The 14,121-nt window shown below is 40.4% G+C and overlaps 1 protein-coding gene and 1 long non-coding RNA gene across 9 annotated transcripts in view; one reads left to right on the top strand and one right to left on the bottom strand.

Moving 5' to 3' along the window:
* LOC309514508 overlaps positions 1–14,121 on the bottom strand; it is a 145,726-nt gene that overhangs the window by 15,936 nt on the left and 115,669 nt on the right. The window lies entirely within an intron of this gene.
* The window catches only part of TRIM36 (tripartite motif containing 36), a 55,037-nt gene that overhangs the window by 26,712 nt on the left and 14,204 nt on the right, over positions 1–14,121 (top strand). For 4 of the 8 annotated variants that reach the window (XM_082191568.1, XM_082191572.1, XM_082191574.1 and 1 more), the window contains exons 3-4: positions 6,685–7,028; positions 13,044–13,190. In XM_082191568.1, the coding sequence (XP_082047694.1) occupies positions 6,685–7,028; positions 13,044–13,190 (491 nt within the window). The remainder of the gene's footprint in view (positions 1–6,684; positions 7,029–13,043; positions 13,191–14,121) is intronic. The other 4 variants (XM_082191569.1, XM_082191573.1, XM_082191575.1 and 1 more) reach the window with 1 other exon arrangement.

Raw genomic sequence — 14,121 nt, 5'->3', positions numbered from 1 at the left:
ATTCATTTTTGAACTTGAATCCAGCTGACCTTAGAACATAGTTTTGTTTCAAAATACACCCTGGAAATTTACTTTTTATTCTTCATTATGCTGGTGATATTGCTTATTAAAAAATGTAGGTTGAATTAAAAGATGTGTTATCCCTTTTCTAGTTCTTCTGGCTTTTGCTGTAGGAAATCATACTTTTAAACAGTGATAATTTTTTTCTTAAGAAAAAAACACACCCACACACAAACCTATTGTGGGAACAGGAAGGCTCTGTTACTCACGTGAAACTCATTGCATATGTGTAAAAGAGCATGAATTGCAGCTATTAATACTACCCTTGCCATGCATGTGGGAAGAAGATTAAAGTAGGTGGTAGTAAGGACCTATTTGCAGCAAAAAAAATTTTTTTTGGTCAAATTCTGCATTTATATTTGCATGGAGGAAAAAGTGGGCAGAGTACAGTTATTGCAATATGTTCCCCCTGTGTTTAAAATATGTACATAGTACTTTTCTAATCAAATTTCCAAAGCAATTTACAGCAAAAGTAATTATAAAACAATAACAAAATTGGTGAAACAAAACCCTGTAAAAAGTCATTTAAAATCATATAAAGCAGAGCAAGGCAATAAAAGTAGTAGTCACTCAAACTTTGGAAAATAAAAAGGTCTTAGCTTGTTGCCTAATGATAAAATATTTGTTGCCAGCCAAATCTGCCTGCAAGAAGGGATGACGTTTGAAAACTTCCTCCCTGGTTGCTACTTACTTAACCCCTTGAAGGTTGGTGCACCTGAGGATATCTAACACAGTAGCAGTACTCATAAATTTCAGACAGGTACATACGGATGAAAACAGTCTTTCAAGTACTCTATCAAGATCCCAAAATGACATGGAATGCCTAAGTTAAAAATAGGGCTGCTGTGTTCTGAACCAGTTGAAGTTTCTGAACTCTCATCAACCAGATATGAAAAAAGTTTAGTCTTGTTTTGGACTACAACTTGCATAAAGGTAAAGGGACCCCTGACCATTAGGTCTAGTCGTGACCGACTCTGGTGTTGCGACGCTCATCTCACTTTATTGGCCAAGGGAGCCGGCGTACAGCTTCCGGATCACCATCATCATCATCATCATCATTTATTATTTATACCCTGCCCATCTGGCTGGGCTTCCCCAGCTACTCTGGGCGGCTTCCAAAAAAATATTAAAATACTGTAATACATCAAACATTAAAAGCTTGCCTAAACAGGGAAACGTGGCCAGCATGACTAAGCCGCTTCTGGCGAACCAGAGCAGCGCACAGAAACGCCGGTTACCTTTTCGCCGGAGCGGTATCTGTTTATCTACTTGCACTTTGATGTGCTTTCGAACTGCTAGGTTGGCAGGAGCAGGGACCGAGCAAAGGGAACTCACCACGTCACGGGGATTCGAATCGCTGACCTTCTGATCGGCAAGTCCTAGGCTCTGTGGTTTAATTGGCCATGCTGCCAGGGGCTGATGGGAGTTGTAGTCCAAAGCACCTGGAGGGCATGACATTGGCTAGTCCTGGTCTGCAACAAAAGTCATGTGATACTTAAAGAAAAATGTACCTGTTTGTTATGGCATAAGGATTTGAGGATAAAAGCCCACTTTGCCATTAAGGTGTCACAGACGCTTCTGTTTTTGGATATGAAATATGATTGAAGGCAAATAAGGCCAAATATAACATGAGCAGTGCATATTAATACTAAATTTTACCACCTTAATATCATGTTCTCAAAAGCAAATAACGAAGCAGAGGAAGTAGCCAGTGGCTTCACTACTAAAAGTGGAGGACTGCCAATTCTGGTGCTTTCCCCCAGTTTTTTTAAATGGGCTCTTTTGCAGCTGTGTGAACCAGAGTAAAATGCTATGTAAAAGTTTTGTCTAAGCAAAGATAAATAGACTACATGAAAAGGGATGGAACATCTTAGATCTTTTATATTTACGAATCATCAGCATGGTGTCACCAGTATGTATGTAAAAGCATGCCTTCATTATCATGCTTCTCCTTATTTTTAATTAATTGATATAAAGACCACATAACTGTGTTATCTAACTCTATATTTTAGCCTGAAACTATAGGGTTCACACCTGCCAGCACTTCAGAAGCATGCTACTGGCTAAGCATTTCAGATTGCCTTGTTTAAACTTGACCACTGCATCACAGTTATTTATTTTTTAAAATTGGATTCTGTTTTTTACATTTGCCTGCTTAATTGCCATTTTAAATAGTCAATAGTTTGAATATAAGTGATATTAGTTGCTTGCCGTACTAGCCAACATATGACTGCTGCTTTTAATTGCATGTTGCATGTTACATTCTATTTTTACTTTAAAGGTCTTGAGTTATTCAGTGTCTTCAATTAATATACTGCATGTATGCCTTTTTTGTAGGGCATGTGGCTTTTGAGATTAAACTTGTTTAGGGTACGGGCATGTTTTAGGGTTCCGTGATCAAATTACAATGCACTCATCACTATAACTGCATATTTTTCTGTGAATCTAAGGGTAGACATCTTTCCCTGGAGTGTGGTCTTGGATGAACTGCTTTCACCTCTTTACCATCAATAATTCACATAAAGGGGGTTTTGAGTTCTGAAGTGTGCCTACAGCTAATAGAAAATATTGTTTTGAGGAGTAACTTTCTACTAAAAAATATTTCATATGGCCAATTGCCTGTTATAGGGTTGGATCCAGATTTCTCTTTTTGTGTCAGTGACGAAGGAGTCCTCAAGATAAAGCCTAATGTTCTTAAAATATAGCTTTAGAACTAGGAAACAGTTATATTGGCTTATACTCTGCATACTTTAACCAACTAATTTGGAGGTAGCCACTTTGTGGCTGTGATACTACTATGCATAGGGGTGACAGTATGTTTCCTGTATATAGGGTTGCTGCAGAGTCACAGATAGAACTCAGCCGCAAAATACAAAGAAAAGTGCATATTGTAAAACATAGTAAATGCTAAATAAAGTATTTTCTAAACATCAGCAGATAGATTGCACCTGAAAATAAATATAATGTCCAATAATGATATTTAGGCAAAAGAAAAATCAACTCATACTTCCCAGCCACCATACGCCAAATCAGTTAAACGATTAAACAAACCAATCCCATCAAATTCCCAGCCCCATGGAATCTAAATGCAGTTTTGTCCAGCTTCCTTGCAGGATCAATGGTCTTGCATCAAACACATAAACACTCGAATTCACGATTCTAGCACATCCTCAGTCTGCACTGCACACCGCAGTCACTACCATAATTCACTCTTGCATCCCAGAAGCGGTAACAGCAGTCAACTTTTAGCCCTATGATGACAACGATGTGTCTCCTGAACCCAATGTAGTATCACCTTCATTTTCAGTTGGCTGAATCACATGATTTTTGTATAAAGTTGTATCTTGTTTTTGAGAAATGGCTCCTCGTTTTTGAGAGATGGCTCCTATGCAGAAGAAGCAGAATTGCAAAGCATCTGCACTCTTCTCAGTACCTCAGCTTGCTTTGGAGAAAGATTCTTATGCAGAAATGCTCTATATCTGAGAAATATTTCCTGTCAAGTTTTGACATCCCGAGACCCCAAATTTCATGGTTTCAGAAAATAGAGCCCTTACGATTAAAGAATGGCTAGTTAATTTTTGGAAACTGGTAGAAAAGTATAAACTCAGAGTTGGTTCGACTACGTGATGGAAGACAAAAGAGGAATTATTTTAAAAATGAATGGATCCTGTTGATTGAATATATGAAAAATAGATATAATATGGATATTGAAAAATATAATAGCATCTCTATATGGTAAGAATACATTGTTAAAATTGTATTGATTATTGACTATGATTGTGGATTTATATATATGCTGAGTTGGTATTTATTTTTAATGTGAAATAGTGGTTTATATATATATATATATCTTGAGATTTTTATAAATGTTTGGAAAAAGAAAAAAAGAACTTAAGTGCTATGGGAAAAGCATAGAGAATGAAAAATAGGAATCCACAGGGCTTTTGGTGTCCGACAACTTCCTGATTTATTTTCATAGTATACATCATTCATTTTAATATTAATTTATATTCTTCTATTCTCCTAGCCCCCCCTTCAAAATTCTTTGAAAGCCTTGATCTTGGAAACAAATCGTTTGAAATGTGTGAAAGTTGGTGACACTTATATAAATCTGCTTATAGAATTTAGATGCTTGTTATGTGTGTTGGAAAAAGTCAGGGTTTTATCTTTGCATAGAGAACATGTGTAAAGAGCTTAATACTGAAGAGGGCTGTGTTGCAGTTTGTTCCAAGTCACTATTATTACTGCCGAGCCAGAATGTAGTCATGAAAGCGACATATGAATATTTCTCACTCATGTATAAAAGTCTATTCTCAGTTGAGGTGACTGAGACATCCAATAATCTGGATTAATGCTAGGAAGGCAGGGAACACATGACAAGCATTTGGACCAGCCATGTAACCCTAAGTTCATCCCTCAGTTGGTTCCCTGCCTTGACCCAGGACCGATTTTCCTTGCTGCTCCTTTCTCTCTCAGCACTTAACTATCATCTTTACTCTTTTCTGGTTACCGTCTCATAGTTTGCTCATTTTCCTAGCCTACTTCCATGTTCTTCTCTTCAAAAGGAATAGTTTTTTTTCCTTTTTGCTCTGTTCCTCCTCCTCCTCCTCTTTCCTTCCTCTTCCACAGCTCCCTCAGCCAAGCAATGAACGTGGGCTACAAAGACTATATTAAGTAAATTAATAGTAGTGATGGAGGAAAGATAAAAGATGCCTACTTCAGCCACCAGCTGAGATTTTCTTTCATAGATACAGTAGGTATCAAACGTGCCTTTTCCCAGCAGATCCTCAGTGGGCCACAAAAACTTCTGAGGGCCATTTATGGACTACAGGCTTTAGCCTTCTTCGTCTTCCTTATGGATAAATGTTTTGTTCTGTGCATGAAATAGGCAGCGATTGATGACCTTGCGTATTAGTTTGTCAGACAAGCGAAGGAAATGGGATGTCATTAGAGGTGAAAAAATTGTTCTGTTGGTTCTAAACCTTCTACCTCCCCCCAGTAGATACCAGCTGTTCCAAAGCTTTAGGATCCCATCCACACCTATGACACTTCATGAAGGAGGCATCTCTCCTCTGCCCTCTGGTGGTGCACAGATTTCCAACTTGTACCTGCATGTGATTGTCAAGGCTCTCACAGCATCTCCCTTTGCAGCTTTGAAGGATGATCCATTAAGACTGCTGTCCCCAAAGGTCTCCTTTTCTAATGGCAGTTACCACCACTTGCAAGTTCTTAGATCTGGAAGTTCTTTTGATCAAAGAACATTAAGCATATTTTTCAGATCTTTCAAATGGATCCACTGATGGTTAACTCTGTCTTCCTTAGGGAACAAGAGCTGAACTTGCCTGCAACCCTCTCACCTAAGGGAGAGAATCTGGCACTAGCTAGGCATTAGGAGGGGCCTACAAACTTCTATTGAACAAAAACAGCCAATCAAACCTGCTCTTTGTCTCTTTCCACTAAAGGTCATTGGGGGAAAAAAATATCTAGTACTGCGGTTGACCAGATGGTGCAAAGCATGCATCTTTTTGCCTTACAGTTCACAGCACCTCCCCAAACCTCAACATATCATAGTCCCCTCCAGCAGGACAGCATACTCTTTGGCGACATTTTACACTAATGACCCCTACCTAGAAATCTGCTGGGCAGCCCCATGGAAGTCCCCACTGCCTTTACTAAACAGTACATATCTTGGTGGTCATTGTCCCTCAATCTCCAGCTTGTATTGGGTATTCTCCTGTGAACGAGGATTCTGCACCACCTGTTTTTTCTAGGTTCACATTGTGGTTTTGTTTCTTTTTTGGTTTGGACTCTTCTCGGCACTTCTGTCTCAAGCTTTGCTATGAGATGGAACTGGTGGAGAAGCTTAGGGTGACATGGCTGGCCCAAATGTTTGTCACGTATTCCCTGCCTGCCAGGGTGATAGGAATAGGAGAATAGGATAGGAGGAATTAAACCCAACCAGCATATTGGATGCCTGTTCAACATAACTAGAAAGAACCTTCAAGGTAAGTGTCCGGTGTTCCTTTTCTCTTTCGTAGTAGCAATTGTTTTTATTATGCTTCAGCCAAGATTTGCAGTTGGGAATGAATTTAAACTTAAGCCTGCTAAGCATGCTGGAAGAGCTAGCCTCATCTTGCTATTCAGGGTATTCTTATAGTTGGGTTTATTTTTTGTTTAGATTTGCATCCTGCACTCAGCATGTGCTATAGCAATATATTCATCAACTCATCAAAACAGTAATGGATTATGGTGGGAGACAGTGAGTTACAGAGGATGTTAAGTGAAATTCAGGCTGAGCAGAAATTGAACAGAGACTTGCCATTCCCAGACCTCTCTCCCTTGAATTATAATGTCTCTTCCAGTAAGGTTCTTACTGAACAAAAAAAACAACTCCAGCATTTTTCAAGTTGGTCTGAGGATTGCCAAAAGATGAAACATCAAACATTTTGCTCTAGCTTCCATATTATCTTTCTTTTGCAAAGTTGTGCAATTTATTTACAACCTTACTAAGTATGGCAGCCACATGGCATATGCATTAAAGGGAATTTCTAAATAAAGATCTAGTAGCTTATCGTTTATTCACCTGCCAAATCATTTTCCTTATCAACATTGCAACTAAATCAGCTCCTGCCATCTGCACAGGTTGGAAACGCAATTCCTTGACTCCTAAGGCAACTACCTTCCCTTGTCCTGGATGCCGGCATGACATAGACCTGGGAGAGCGTGGCATCAATGGCCTATTTCGCAACTTCACTTTGGAAACTATTGTAGAACGATATAGGCAGGCAGCAAGGGCAGCTACAGCCATTATGTGTGATCTCTGTAAACCTCCACCGCAAGAATCCACAAAGAGCTGCATGGATTGTAGTGCAAGTTATTGCAACGAATGCTTCAAAATACATCATCCCTGGGGAACTGTAAAAGCGCAACATGAATATGTGGGACCAACTACGAACTTCAGGCCTAAAGTAAGTGAGTTTGTTTAATGTGTAATAGAACTGGCTTGCCTTTGTGCACATACAATTTGTATGCTAGCTGTTGCTGCATAACAATTACTTCAGTATTCTTGATTATAAATTCCAAAATTTTGTCTTCTGATTCTGTTGCTATGAGTGTTGATGAGCTGCATTTTAGAGAGAACTGTGTAATGTAATTTCCAAACAGAAATTGGATGTTGAGCATAGTGCTAAACAGGTTTTATTTTGAAAATAGTACGCCATTGTTACTGTTGAATTATTCTGGATAACTGTCTTCAGATATTTTCAAGTTTTGTAAACTTTTAAGAATCTACTAAAAGTTTAAATTTGTTGTAGTTATTACTTAGGTTGGTAGAATGAGTTCCAAGTATTATTATTATTATTATTATTGCACATCTAGCATAGCATATAGTTTATGCTGAGTGGGATATTTTGGCGTGGTGATGGTAACTCTGTAATTTTAAGTATTTTACAGGTTTTTTTAACCTTATATATGAGGATTGGGCAAACTTTTTTTCTGTATTAAGAGCCATATTCCCTCCGAGGTAATCAAGTGGGCCAGAGCCATGTGACTCTCTTTAAGACAGGTTGGGAAACCTATAGCACAACCAGATGTTGTTGGGTTGCAACTCCTGTAATCATCTCTGACCATTGACCATGCTCATTGGGGCTGATGGGAATGGAAGTTTGAAGAGCGACATGTTCCCCACCTCTGCTTTAGGTCTTCCAAGTTGGTGGCAACCACTACTACTTATAGGAGCCAATTCCATAGTTTATGGACTGTGTGAAGAAGTGCTTTATTTTGTCTGTCCTGAGTCTTTCAACATTCATCTTCATTGGATATCCATAAGCTCTAGCATTATAAGAGAGGGAGAAAAGTGTTTCTCTACTTTCTCCGGACGCGGGTGGCACTGTGGGTTAAACCACAGAGCCTAGGACGTGCCGATCAAAAGGTCGGCGTTTGAATCCCTGCAACGGGGTGAGCTTCCGTTGCTCAGTCCCTGCTCCAGCCAACCTAGCAGTTTGAAAGCATGTCAAAGTGCAAGTAGATAAATAGGTACCGCTCCGGCGGGAAGGTAAACGGCGTTTCCATGTGCTCCTCTGGTTCGCCAGAAGTGGCTTAGTCATACTGGCCATGTGACCCAGAAGCTGTACGCCGGCTCCCTCGGCCAATAAAGCGAGATGAGCGCCGCAACCCCAGAGTCGGTCACGACTGGACCCTAATGGTCAGGGGTCCCTTTACCTTTAAGGTTATCAGGCTTTGCTGCTGTCGCATGGTGTTTTTAGTATCTGGCTTATGGTCTGACTTCTTCACCTCATTTGCAAAGTCAGTTGGTAACTAGCCCTAAGGCTCAAGTAATCAAGCTATGTGGTACAGTGGTGCCCCGCAAGACGAACGCCTCGCAAGACGGAAAACCCGCTAGACGAAAGGGTTTTCCGTTTTGGAGGCACTTCGCAAAACGAATTTCCCTATGGGGTTGCTTCGCAAGACGAAAAAATCTTGCGCGTCCCCGCGGTTTTTCCCCGCTCCCCTCCTTTTCCTAAGCCGCCTATCAGCTGTTCCGCTGAAAAACCCGCTTAACAGCTGATCACGGAAAGCCGCTAGACCGCTGTAGCGCTAATCAATGGGCTTGCTTCGCAAGACGAAAAAACCGCTAGACGACAAGAATCGTGGAACGGATTCTTTTCGTCTTGCGAGGCACCACTGTACATGACAGGGAAAGCAAAACTACCTCTAAGTTGCTGCTCAGCATTCGTTTGGGTTGGCTGACTTCTTTTTCCAGCACTGTGGTTGAGAATGCTCTGTGTATGTGCAGTGTTTAAAACTAATTTGACACAGGTCTGCCCATTTTCACATTTCTAAATGTGACAGCGTTTAATGCCAAGGGAAAAAAAGAGAATTCACAATCCTATTTGGTACCTCCACTATAATTGCTATACCCCATGGGCATAGCTGGATCTTAATCATTTATTTCATTTCTGGAGTTTTCATTGCCTGTCACCTTCACTGTATTACTTTCATACAGTATATGGATATCTTTACTTGGGACCTAATTTAATGTCGGAAATGGCTTTGTGAATGAGAATGAGAATCATTCTTGCCCTAAGAGGCTGTCTCCTAACGCCTGAGGTTAAAATTGGCTGTACAAAACATAGCCTATTCAGCTTAGGAAAACAAATGAGGTTATTTGCTTTTAGCTTTATTGGGGCTGTGTTCCAGATTTTAATTCCCTGGATAGTTAACAACTTCCTTCCAATTTCCAGCTTATAAATCACTCAGAGATGATTTATTTGTGTTTGCTTTCTGCTTTTCCTAATCCAAACATATTCTTTAGACTAAATATAGGCTTGGGTCCCAAAAAACCCCATTGCAAGGCATGGTGTGAATGCAATAGTGCTTTTCTATCCACTGAAAAGCTGAAAAGTTCTGTGAGAGTTGGGGAATTCTTCAGAATGGAATGTGGTGCCGTGCAGGAGTTACAGTTTGTGTTGGTGTGTGTGTAAATTGGTACATTTGTGCGAGTGAGAGTGCCTTTCATTTGCACAAATAGAGCATTATATTCAGCCCTATCGTTGTAAAATTATAATTTTAATAGGAAAACTATTTTTAAAAGAAAGCTACCTACAGTGTTTCAGGCAAGATAGTGGTATTGTTGAGCTAGTTCCCATCCATAGCACCTGCAGGAGAACTGTTTTAAATGGTTATTTGTCCTTTCTTCTGTGAAGAAAGAGAAGCAGATGGAATCCTGTAATTGCTTGTAATCTTGTTAAAGTGAATTAACCTTAAAATGTTAAATTCAAGGCTGCTGTGGGTTTTTAGTCCAATCTAATTATAATGTCTCTTATATTAGCTGCTATTTAAAATTGTAAACAATCATATGAATCGCTGTAACTGAGTAAGGTGAAAAAAGCAAATCTTTGTAACATGCAAAACAAGTAATTAGGTGAAACAACTAGCTTGAATTTTGCTTTACTTTTTAAAGAAATCCAAATGCAAGAAACAACATTTCTCATCCCTTTGCACAGCCAGATGGCTTGCTTCTAAAACACTTTTTTTGGCAGTTAATTCTTCCATTTGTTCACCAGTTTTCCTTCACAGTCTTTTAACTAATAAGCATCCAGTGCCATCAGTGATGATATCCTTTTAAATTGTTTGGCAGAGTTGACCATCAAATCCTTTTGGATGGCTTTTTATGGTGACTCTAGTTCTTTCTGAAGGCTTGATTTCAGAAAGTGGTGCTGAGGACTCTTGTTTGACGTCTTGGCCATTGGCCATTGGCCTATGGCAGGATGTGGCAAATGTTAAGAACATGGAAACTGCCTTATACCCAGTTTTATTTTGTTATTATTCCATTATACATATATTTAAAAATACACTCTTTTATTTCTCTTTCGCCTGTTTCCCACCCGCTCTTCCTCTGGCCCTTTCCCCTCAGGGGATGCCTGCCTCCCTCCCTCTGAATTTCAGATCCTTTGCCACATTTGTTCAGCATGCTGGGAATTGTAATACTGGCACGGCTTCATCCAAAAGACTGTGACAGGACCAGGGGACGAGGCAGACAAGTGAGGAGGCATTGGTTGGCTGTGGCAGTGAGGCCCACCTGAAAGTGAACTGAGACTCGTTGGCCAACCCACTGCTTGAAAAATGTTGGCAATATGGCAGGCTTCCTCAAACTCGGCCCTCCAGATGTTCTGGGACTACAGTTCCCATCATCCCTGACCACTGGTCCTGCTAGCTAGGGATCATGGGAGTTGTAGGCCAAAAACATCTGGAGGGCCGAGTTTGAGGAAACCTGCCATATGGTATCTTACAGGGGTCGGTTTTGTTCCCCACGCTGCTTAGCATATATGGTGAACAACTGGAATTTTGAGTTGCTGTTGTTTAGTTGTTTAGTCGTGTCCAACTCTTCGTGACCCCATGGAGCAGAGCACGCCAGGCACTCCTGTCTTCCACTGCCTCCCGCAGTTTAGTCAAACTCATGCTGGTAGCTTCGAGAACACTATCCAACCATCTCGTCCTCTGTCGTCCCCTTCTCCTTGTGCCCTCCATCTTTCCCAACATCAGGGTCTTTTCCAGGGACTCTTCTCTTCTCATGAGGTGGCCAAAGTATTGGAGCCTCAGGATCTGTCCTTCCAGTGAGCACCCAGGGCTGATTTCCTTAAGAATGGAGAGGTTTGATCTTCTTGCAGTCCATGGGACTCTCAAGAGTCTCCTCCAGCACCATAATTCAAAAGCATAAATTCTTCGGCTGGAATTTTGAGTGCATTGCCATTAAAATGCAGTTCTGTTTCCCTTGACATCAGATTCTGGAAAAACTATTTGGATTGTATTCAACAGTGTTAGCTGATAAGGCGTCTGTCAACAGAACAAAGAAACTTTTGGCATCTCCACCTCTCTCCCTTGCCCCTCCACCTCCCAAATCTGCTCCAAAGGGCTGGGGAATCTCCCGCAGCAGGGGGGAAATCTCTGAAGATTGCTTCTCTTTGCTGCTCTCTTGACAGAAGTCTGGCAAGTGAGCAACACCATTGGATTCATGCTTCAGAGCAATGCCTGGGGGCATTACTAGTTGAGGGCCAATAAAGTGGGGCTTAATCCAGATAAGGATGTAAGTGCTACTGATTAGGGAATAGGGATTCAGTTTGTCTTGAAAGATGCAACACTTTCTTTGGAAAAAAGGGGGTTTTTCAGTTTGTAGGTAGTGGGCAGGGACTTAACAGACCTGGCCTTCTATTTGGATGTCCAGATTGCAGCTGTGGCTAGGGGTCCTTTTGTCCAGTTTAGGCTAGTTTGTCATCTGCACCTATTCCTGAAAAGATCTAACATGCCTTGTTGACACATACCTTCTTAAGCTGATTTTGAAACAGAGTTCTGGAGTCCACAAGAGAGAAACACTTCAGAATCTAGTTGAGCAATTAAGGCTGGCCAAAAAAGTTGGTTTTTGAGTTCTACAGAACTTTTCATTCAGCTAGAAGTTACTCAAAGCAGGGATAAGAAATTATGCTGGATGTTGAAGCCTTGATGTATGCATTTAAACTCGATCAGGAGGTGGAGATTGCAGTCTGGATTGATCTCAGCTAGCTTCTTGCAGGTATCAGGTATACCTAGGATCCTGGGATAAGAGCAGCTGATTCCCCATTTTTGTAAACACAAAGCCCATCTCTTATCCAGATTTCTCTCATGCATTTTGTGAAACACCGAGGCTCCTGGTAAGGAAAAACCACAAGTCGAAACAGCAAATTGATTTTAATCCTAAAGTTCTGTTGCATTGAGTGTAAGTAATGTCCGTTTATGTGTGGATCTGTGGGGTCTTATTTTGTCAGTCCCTCTTCCTGCACATAGCATCCTATTCACAACCAAGCCCAATGGATTTTCAGTGGGCACAGGGAGCTGCAGATGGAGAAATGAGGTGGGAAAGCCATGTTCTCTGAATGGAACAAATAAAAGAATCCAAACCTATGTGGCTGTTAAGAACACACAGTAGTGGAAGTATGTTTTATTCCCCTATTATTTTTTCTCAACTAGTAAATAGTTGAATTTCAATAAAATTAAATTTGCTGCTATCCTTCAAAATTCCTATTTGTTACAGTGGGTCATTCTCTAGGAAGAAATTATGACATTCAGTTATTTATCACATATGGTTGGCTTAATTTGTTTGAAACATGTTTGTATCTCTTCCCCTCCATATTGTCAATTTTTGATGGCTACTAGACTTAGCCTTTTAAAATCATGTTTCTGAAATGTTCTTTTTGCAAGAAATTGGTTGGATGAACTGTGGTATGATGGCTATATGAATTCCCGACTTTGTGCTTTTTAATTAGTTTTTACAAAAAACTAAATATATTTTAAAATCTTGTTTTTAAGTTAATTTCCCTGATTCTGTGTGCATAGTCTAAAATCTGAGCATATTCATACACAGAAGATTATATATAACATACTGAATAATAAATAACCTGTGTTGCTGAGCAGTTTGTGAAAGATGTTTTAAATTATTTTATTCTTGTCAGATTTTGATGTGTCCGGAACATGAAATGGAAAGAGTAAACATGTATTGTGAAATATGCAGAAGGCCTGTTTGTCATCTTTGCAAATTGGGTGGCTCACATGCAAACCATAGAGTGACTACAATGAGCAGTGCCTACAAAACACTCAAGGTAAGGGGGAATGCTCTTACTTTTTCATCTTTGGTAACAAAAGCATCATGAAGTTTTTTTCCTGGTGTATTTTAACACAGACACACACACACACACAGATTATTTGCATACAGGCTTATTTTTGCAAATGTAGGCGCCATCTGTTGAAATGGCACACTTTTCGTTTATTTTGTTTATCAGTTTGCTTTTTATAACAAAAAGTCTCAACGCAACATGACAAGAATAAAATGTAACACACAAAAACAATTTTTAACCTGAAATATTTTTAAACACCGATAATACACGGTACATAAAATGCTCATCAGGATGATCAAGGGTCTGGAAACCAAACCTTATGAGAAATGGTTGAGCGAGTTGGGTATATTTAGCCTGGAAAAGAGGAGACTTGAGAGGAGATATGATAGCCATCTTCAGATATCTAAAGGGCTCTCACATGGAAGATGGAACAAGCTTGTTTTCTCCTGCTCTGGAAAGCAGGACACGAACCCATGGTTTCAAGAAAAGAGAGTCCAACTAAACACCAGAAAGAACTTTCTGACAGTAAGAGCTGTTTGACAGTGCAACAGTCTCTTACGAGAGGTGGTGAACTCTCCTTCCTTAGATGTTTTTAAGCAGAGGTTGGGTGGCCATCTGTCATGGATGCTTGAGATGACCCTCAGGATCCCTTCCAACTCTAGAGTTCTATGATTCTGTGATCCACAACATGTTAATAAGAGCCAAGTCCCACCCCCCACTAAGATATTTGCACCACTATAGGAGGCAGCATTAAAAGGCCTGGGTACACAGAAAGGTCTTAGCCTGGTGCATGAAACATGGCAAAGGTGGGGCCAGGTGAGTCTCGCTGAGAAGGCCCTTTCACAGCCCCACTGAAAAGGCCCGTTCTCGTTAGGTTATCCTCTTCTCACATCTTCCCTTGCCTGGGGCACACTAG

Source organism: Podarcis vaucheri (assembly GCF_965113315.1).
Source record: "Podarcis vaucheri genome assembly, chromosome: 11".
In the NCBI taxonomy this organism is placed as follows: Eukaryota; Metazoa; Chordata; class Lepidosauria; order Squamata; family Lacertidae; genus Podarcis; species Podarcis vaucheri.
Note: the sequence above shows the minus strand (reverse complement) of the source record. Positions and strands in the feature narration are given on the sequence as shown.